Raw genomic sequence first — 8,507 nt, forward strand, 5'->3', positions numbered from 1 at the left:
AATCCAAACCAAACACAAATCGTGTCTCTCTCCTCCAATTTGAAAGGCGCAGTTGTCGTTGTCATATTATCATTTATTTCTCGGCCATCTCCCGTTTCCTGAATCCTGCTCATCCATCCCAAAATCCTTCTTCCCCGTAAAACCGCCTGCGTTGGTGCGTCTCTGTCTGTCTGTCTGTCTGTCTATCTCTACACACACCTCCACCTCCACCTCCACCTACACAGCATGGCCATCATCATGTATCTGTTATTAATCTCCTCTGTTTTTCTCTCCTCCCCAAACTTCAATGTAGCCCCGAAAAACCTACCAGCTCTCCATTAAACCTTCCTTTATTCCTCTCCTCTGCTCCTCCTCCATCTCTCTCTCTCTCTCTCTCTCTCTCTGTCTGTCTGCAATACCACCCTTCTCCCCCACCCTCCCTTCTCTTCTCCACATTACTACTACCACTACCACTACCGCTAGTCCCTTCAGCTGTCCTTTTGCCTCCTTGCAGAAGAAAGTTTCAACCAACTTTTACAACAACTCTCCCCCCCCTGTAGAGACGCTTTCAATTCCCTAGTGACTCTGCTACAGCACTGCCCCACTACTATGCTTTGCTCTTGCAGAAACCTAATTCTAGAAAAACCGTATATGTTATACAGGAAATCTGCTATGCTCAAGGCTGCTGGATTTGAGAGCAGCCCCCCCCTTGGGACAGCATAGCATGCCTTTCATGTGATGATCGGCCGTTTGTAAGGAGCATCAATAGACATCTATTTGTCTGTTTTGCATGCTTCAGGTCAAATAATTGTTTAATGTACATTTCGATGCCAAGGAGATTAGCATGACTTAACCCCCCCCCCCCCCCCCCCCCCGATCACACACTTTTGGCACACAGTAACGGTTACTTTAATAAGCATTGCTTAAGAAGTTAGCATGATTTAACCCCCGATCACGCTAATAATTAAAAGTAATCAGGGGCCTCAAGCATGGGATGCTTTGATGTACTAGTGTCTTAGTAGCGGCACAGACGAAGAAGAAGGTTCCAAGAAACAGGAGCCATGGCTAGATCAAGGGTAACAGAAGAGGAAACACTCCCAACAGAGATCAGGAATGATACCAAGCCTGCCCGACTACCGACAGTCTCTTATTTTAAACTGTTCTCCTTCGCCACACGCATGGACTACCTATTAATGTTGGGTGGAACAATAGGTGCTTGCCTTCATGGAGCTGCTCTGCCTCTTGCTGTCTACTTGTTCGGCAACATTGTCGATTCCATAGGCCTTTACTTCTTTGATCCCTCTCGCCTATATCAAGACGCTTCTAAGGTGCTCTTTATGTTCTTGTAGATTTCAACATCTCATGTTGTAGGATATCTCTTGCCTTAAGTGCTGCTCACATTTAAATCAATGCTTTGATTTATGGGTGCAGTATTGTCTTGATTGCGTCTATGTGGGGATTGTGACCCTGGTGGCGGCATGGCTTGGTAAGTATGCAGGGAGAAAAGAAAAACTGAAGCTTTGGTATACTCATACACTAATGGAAGTATCGGAATCTGATACTATTCTGTTTTTCGTAGAGGTCTTTTGTTGGACGTTCACTGGAGAGCGCCAATCCTCGACAATTCGTGTCAAGTACTTACGAGCACTCCTCAGCCAAGACATTGGATTCTATGACACCGATTCCACCACAGGAGAAATAGTTGTGGGTATATCTAGCGACACTGTTCTTGTTCAAGATGCCATTGGGGAGAAGGTTAGTATCTCTCACAGTTTCATTGTTTCCCCAACATGAATTCTCAGAATGTGTTAGGTTTGAGAGCGAATGATCTGTGCAGGTGGGCAATTTTATGCATAACATAGCTCGCTTTGCTGCTGGGCTAGCAGTTAGCTTCACTTTATCATGGGAGCTCACTTTGTTGACCCTAGCTGTTGTTCCTCTGATAGCCATAGCTGGTGGTGTTTACTCATTTGCCATGATAGATATGACAACCAACAGCCAGCGTGCATATATAAAAGCAGGCGAGATAGCCGAACAGGTATGTGTACAGAGGATCTGTGATGCCTTCCTGAGATATTAGAGTAGTGTCTTATCTGGTTCTCAAGCTTCGTTACATGGTTTGAATTAGGTTGTTGCCCAAGTACGCTCTGTTTATGCTTATGGTGGGGAGGATAAGGCGGTGCGAATGTATGGAGAAGCTTTGCAGAAGACCGTGGAGCTTGGAATCAAAGGTGGCCTTGCTAAAGGATTAGGCATGGGTACTGTTTACTTGCTGTTATACTTCACGTGGGCTCTTCTTCTTTGGTTCGCTGGTAAAATGGTTGAGAGAGGAACCATTCATGGAGGTCCTGCTTTTGTCACAATACTGAATGCAGTCGTTGGCGGAATGTATGCAATGATTTTTCTCTCCCTGACCTATGTTTTGAAGCATTTTTGTTTATGACATTGAATTTAGAGTGACCTTAATCTTGATAGATCTTTCACTTGCCTTCTTTTGCAGAGCTATTGGCCAAGCATTCCCTAATTTGACTGCCTTTGGCAAGGGTAAAACTGCTGGATACACAATATTTGAGATGATAAAACGATCCCCAGAGTTTACGTCAAGAGGAGGAAATGTCATTCATAACCTACAGGGCCATATTGAGCTTAAAAACATAAGCTTTGCCTACCCATCTCGGCCTGAGGCGGTTATTTTTGAGGATTTTTCTCTAAACATACCTGCAGGAAAGCTTGTTGCGATTGTTGGTGGAAGCGGCTCAGGCAAAAGCACCATCATTTCACTTATCGAGCGATTCTATCAACCACTAACTGGTTTGTTTCAAGAATATGCCCTTTTCACCGTGGGATTTCCTTACTTGCTGCAGTGTGATTTGGAAATATGTAATTCTGATTTCTTGTAACATTGAAGGTCAAGTGCTTCTGGATGGGCATGATACACGGTGCCTTGAGCTGAAATGGTTACGATCGCGAATCGGCCTTGTTAATCAGGAGCCTGCACTCTTTGCAACAACAATCAAAGACAATATCCTCTTTGGGATGGAGAATTCAAGCTTTGATGATGTTGTTAAAGCTGCTCGGATATCAGGAGCCCATGATTTCATAAATCAACTGCCTGCCAAGTATGATACGCAGGTGAGACTCAATGTGGATTATATAGCCTAGAGATCGAGGTCTGTGTTAGATCATTGGAAAAGTAGATGACATTCTCTAGCAAACCACTGATCTTTGTAGCCTTAGCTTTTCTAGGTTAGTGACTTTGATTTAGGCTATTGGTCATGAACACTAGGTCAGATTAGACTTTCTATCGATATATGGTAATTGTTACTGCTGTTTGAACAAACGATTAGATCATAATATGTGAATGTGAGTTTTGTAGGTCGGTGAGAGGGGTGTACAGCTATCTGGGGGTCAGAAGCAACGTGTTGCACTGGCAAGGGCAGTTCTCAAAAATCCTACCATTTTGCTTCTCGATGAAGCCACAAGTGCTTTGGATTCCGAGTCTGAAAAACTTGTTCAGGATGCCCTTGCTCGTATTATGATTGGCCGTACAACAGTCATGGTTGCTCACCGTCTATCCACGATAAGGGATGCCGACATCATAACAGTTGTACAACAAGGCAAGATTATGGAGAGTGGTACACATGATCAGTTACTCGCTCAAGAAGGATGTTATGCTGGCTTGCTCAATTTACATGATGACAATGGAGCGGATTTGAGTTCTGCAAAGGATTATGCAAGTTCGGGCAGGTAACTTTGGTTTAACTCTTTCTTATTTCATAGAAGTATCGGAAGATCTGGTATTACTTATATCTGTGAGATTTCATAGGGATCTCATGGGCTGTATTCTAGAAATATGGAATTCTGAACAGAATTGTTGTTCTCTTTCTATAGGCATTCACGTGCCTCATCTCTCACTTTGAAGGCATTCAGTTTCCGTTTGAATGCCCCATCGGATTGTGATTCTGTTGGGTTTCCTGAACCATGTTCTGAGCGCAAACAATATAGGAGACCATCCTTGAAAAGATTAATGCAACTCAATTCACCAGAGTGGCCTTATGGCTTGATGGGCATGTTGGGTGCGATAACTGCTGGTGGATCAATGCCTCTCTTTGTGCTTGGAATCACAGAGGGCTTGATTGCATTTTACTCTCTTGTTCCAGGGTACTTACCTCAGGAGATAAGGAAGCTTAGCATATTATTTCTGTGTGCTGGGATTGCCACTCTTCTGTTCTTTGTAACAGAACACTATTTCTTTGGTGTCATGGGGGAGAATGTAACACTCCGAGTGAGGCGTTTGATGTTCACAGGTTAATAATCTCACTTATCCTGTGCTATTATATTCTCTTTATGTGTTGTGTTAAGGGGCTTATGGTGATGTTTTGTTTAGCAATCCTTCGATATGAGGTTGGTTGGTTCGAGGACGAGAAAAACAGTAGCAGCCTTGTTGCATCTCGTCTAGCTTCTGATGCATTGATGGTCAAAGCTGCAGCAGGAGACCTTCTCTGCACACTTGCTCACAACTTTTCACTGATAACTACGGCATTTGTCATTGCATTCATGCTCCAATGGAGAATCGCCCTTGTTATGATATCTACATTTCCTTTGATAGTGTCATCTGCGGTTGCTCAGGTAGATATCTTCCCAGAAGATCCATAAGCATGAGTTCATATGTATGTATATATATGCATGCATTATAATTTTATAACAAAACTGTCTGGTTTGCAGCGTCAATTTCTCAGAGGATTCGGTGGGGATGTTTGCAAGTCATATCTCAGAGCCAATACGGTGGCTGGGGAAGCCGTTGGTAACATTCGCACAGTTGCGGCATTCTGTGCCGAGGAGAAGATTTTGCAGCTTTTCTGCAAGGAGTTGCAGCTTCCAGCTCGGGATTCTTTTTACAGGGGCCAGATTGCAGGGATTGCATTTGGTGTCTCGCAATGCTGTATGTTCTGTTCCTATGCATTAACCTTATGGTATGGATCCTACTTGATCAAGTCTGGATATACATCTTTTGGCCCAATGGTGAAGACCTTCACGGTGCTGCTTGTGACTGCTCTGGGCATTGCCGAGACGTTATTACTGGCTCCAGATATCATTGCAGGTGTGCAATCAGTAGGGTCAGTTTTTGAAGTCCTTGATAGGAAGACAGAGATAGACCCTGATGATCCAAAAGCTGAAGATGTGTCCGAGATCAAAGGATCTATTGAGCTAAAACGAGTCAAGTTTTGGTATCCCTCAAGGCCAGAAGTCACTATTTTTGAGAACTTGAACTTAAGGGTAGGAGGCGGCAAGAGCCTCGCATTGGTGGGCATGAGTGGGTCTGGTAAAAGCTCAATCATATCACTCATAGCTAGGTTTTATGATCCTGTTTCAGGAAGTGTAAGGATAGATGGTCGAGACATTCGGCAGATGAGGCTGCGATCCTTAAGGCGGCACATTGCGTTGGTTCAACAAGAGCCCTCATTATTTTCTACTTCAGTGTATGAGAATATTCTCTATGGTAGAGATGGTGCGACAGAGGCAGAGGTAATAGAAGCCGCAAAAGCTGCTAATGCTGATAGTTTTATCTCAGCTCTTCCGGATGGATATGCAACTGATGTGGGAGAGAGAGGGGTGCAACTCTCAGGGGGACAAAAGCAAAGAGTGGCTATAGCTAGGGCAGTGCTAAAGAATCCAGCTATTCTGTTGCTGGATGAGGCAACTAGTGCTCTAGATGCAGAGTCTGAAAGGGCAGTTCAAGATGCATTGGATAGTCTAATGAAGTCTAGGACCACTATAGTGGTTGCTCATAGACTCTCGACTATACAACATGTGGATCAAATTGCTGTTCTTGATGATGGAAAGATTGTTGAACAAGGTAGTCATAATGATCTCATAAGGAATGGCGGTCACTACTTGCGCCTCATCCGCCTTCAACAACAACTTCAACATCGACCTTCAGCAGACATGCAACAGGAATTCCTACAAGATTTCCTTCATAGGCAAGCTCCCAGATGATCGTGATTGATATAGGCATATATAAATATATATATAGATTTTTTGATCATATGCAAGAAGCTCAAAATGGAACTCTTCTACATTCTCTATGTACTGATTTATTAGCATTCAGAGGATGGTCTTGTAAAGAGCTATATAACAGAAGACATAGTATATAATGTTTTGCCTTTGCTGGGCATATGATTGATTCATTAGGCAAATTGGCTGCCAAATGCCATGCATGGTTCAGGGCTTAGGTACAGCATGTGTTGACAAACCTAAACTCCTTAAACCTACAACCCAACAACCTTAAAATTATATATGGCCTGTCAGCCAAGGCCCAGATTTCATAAGAAAGGATCAAATAATAGTATATGTCATTTTTTTCTTTCACTGCCAGATGGAGCTAAATTTCATTTGTCATACATATTCCACTATAGCTAGTCAGTTTTTTTTTTATATTCCATTTGCAAAAGAGCATTCATTCAATGAATGAAATAATAAAAAGAGCAGAGCTCAGCAAAGACTATCAATTTTGTCTTTTGCATGTACAAGTTAAGAGTTATGTCTCTTATGAAATGGGGTACAAGTTACAGTTATGGGTGAATGAGTTTTGCCTTCAGTAAAAAAACAAAGATATGTTTCCTTTATAGTAAGGTTTTTTGCTTGGGAATCCAATCCCTTTCATGGGTTTTCTTCCTATTAACTTTTCCACCTTTTTTACATTTATATTATGAAAAAGCTGGACGACCCAATGTCTAATCAAAAGGTTATCCCACATTCAGTAAAGAAAGAATTGATGGGCCAACACACTTCCTTGGCATACATATTATGTGAATATTGTGCCAAAGAGTTCAGATCCTTGAAAAGTGTGTATAGTTTGATCTACTCACTTTATGCGATCTGCTTGTGCTCCTTTGTGAGTCATGTATAGTAAGGAAGAACTTGTTGGAGTTGTCGACTGAAATCTCATGCATACAATTGGCATGAATAGAGAGGCTGACATGGCTTGGAGTAAACAAGATGTGTATGGAAAACTGGGTTAACCCATGCTTTGGATAAGAGGGAAGTTTGTCATGAGTTTTCAGCTCTGGCATTTTTAATGTTCTTAACAAACAATCAACTAGATCATCACACAAAGGGGACCACTTGAGGAATTTGAATGTTGAATTAGGCCTTGTTATATGATTTAGGTTTAATGTTTCAATGAATTTAAGTTGTAATGAGAGCTTTTGACAAGCCAACAATGATATGATCATTTAATGTATATGAGATTGTGACGACTCAACAATACTTGAAATGCAAAATTGAGTGCTTCATATGTGTAAATGAATGCCATGGCTCTAGTCGTGGTTGAAAGATTTCTTGGTAAGGCAATATCATGGTGGCCAGATTGTGTATTGGTAGCCTCTCGAATGGCAATGAAGGTTTGACATCGATTCTTGATCGTCTATTCATGGATGAGACATGGTTTCCAGCATTTTTTATTGAGGTGAAGAGATGTATCATTTCTAACATAATTCAGTAGTTGAATGCACTCTTCTATTTAAAGATTAGTTGATGATAAATGTGCAAGTGAATTATTAGGTAATCATCATGTAAATGTTGTCATTTGCGAGTTGCGTGTTCATAAATAACTTATTTTAATGTGTTAGCACATGGGCTGGTCACCATTTCACATGTATAGAGGGAGAAAGAGCACTCAATTGGTAAGGTTGTTTGGTCGAGAGTTGAGAAATGAAGTGGAGTGTTCAAACTCCTACATATTGGACCATCATCTAGTAAATCATTGAATGGCATATGGAGGTACGAATCCCCAATACAAAAAGTGGGAGACACTGATTTCAAAATTTTGATTATTATTTATGTCACTTAACTATCAAACATGCAATGATTGTCACAAGACACATTAAAACTCAAAGAAGATTAATTATGAATTTCAAAACATATAATTGATGATGCTATACTTCATTAACCCTCAAATGCTGTGCATGTATTATAATATTTTAAAGACTCGAAATTACATAGTGTTGTGGTGACATTCCATTCCATTCAACCATTACTTAGAATTTCATATTCTCAGGACGAGAAACCCACACAAATAAATCCAATATTTTAAGTTTCGAAATATTCATCTCATGATGAGCCATACCAAAAAGCACAACTTTCCGATTTCTATGAAATATCAAGGAACACTATTTGTTTCTTGAGATAAAAACTCTAAAAGCATTGCAACAATGATTGAACATTCATTCACAACACAACTTCAAAAGAGAAGACACAAGTTTATGTCAAAGCTCATTAGTTATCTACCCATCAATTGCATACTCAAATGTAAATACAATTGTAGACAAATAATATATAATTCATTTTTAGAATAAGACCCATCCTATGCTGAGATACTACCAAGGTAGTTAAGGTCGAAAGACATCTGCACGTGCATGTGCACGGGTGATATTGCCAATGTTTCCATGCAGACATTAATGCTTTCACAAATGTGAAGATGGCAACAACTTAATCAACTTTCAATCTCAAACATCAATGATTAAGTC

The 8,507-nt window shown here is 41.1% G+C and overlaps 1 protein-coding gene across 1 annotated transcript; it reads left to right on the forward strand.

Moving 5' to 3' along the window:
• Window positions 1-907: 907 nt before the first annotated feature.
• LOC147868378 (ABC transporter B family member 10-like) lies at window positions 908-6,343 on the forward strand. The gene is made up of 11 exons (XM_087318542.1): window positions 908-1,307; window positions 1,411-1,465; window positions 1,559-1,734; window positions 1,817-2,017; window positions 2,108-2,367; window positions 2,480-2,790; window positions 2,888-3,111; window positions 3,356-3,726; window positions 3,871-4,286; window positions 4,367-4,608; window positions 4,705-6,343. Exons 1-11 carry the CDS (start codon window positions 1,041-1,043, stop codon window positions 5,974-5,976), a joined length of 3,795 nt encoding a protein of 1,264 aa, XP_087174668.1. The 5' UTR covers window positions 908-1,040; the 3' UTR covers window positions 5,977-6,343.
• Window positions 6,344-8,507: the final 2,164 nt, after the last annotated feature.

Source organism: Azolla caroliniana, unplaced genomic scaffold (genome assembly GCF_043228905.1).
Source record: "Azolla caroliniana isolate FFs.n. ecotype wild unplaced genomic scaffold, voAzoCaro1.0.p SCAF_1, whole genome shotgun sequence".
NCBI lineage: Eukaryota > Viridiplantae > Streptophyta > Polypodiopsida > Salviniales > Salviniaceae > Azolla > Azolla caroliniana.

Excerpts from the sequence above, each read along its gene's own strand:
- LOC147868378 (XM_087318542.1), top strand. The coding sequence starts at position 1,041 with ATGGCTAGATCAAGGGTAACAGAAGAGGAAACACTCCCAACAGAGATC. Across the intron at positions 2,018-2,107 it reads CAGGCGAGATAGCCGAACAG|GTTGTTGCCCAAGTACGCTC; the intron begins GTATGTGTACAG and ends GGTTTGAATTAG. Across the intron at positions 2,368-2,479 it reads AATGCAGTCGTTGGCGGAAT|AGCTATTGGCCAAGCATTCC; the intron begins GTATGCAATGAT and ends CTTCTTTTGCAG.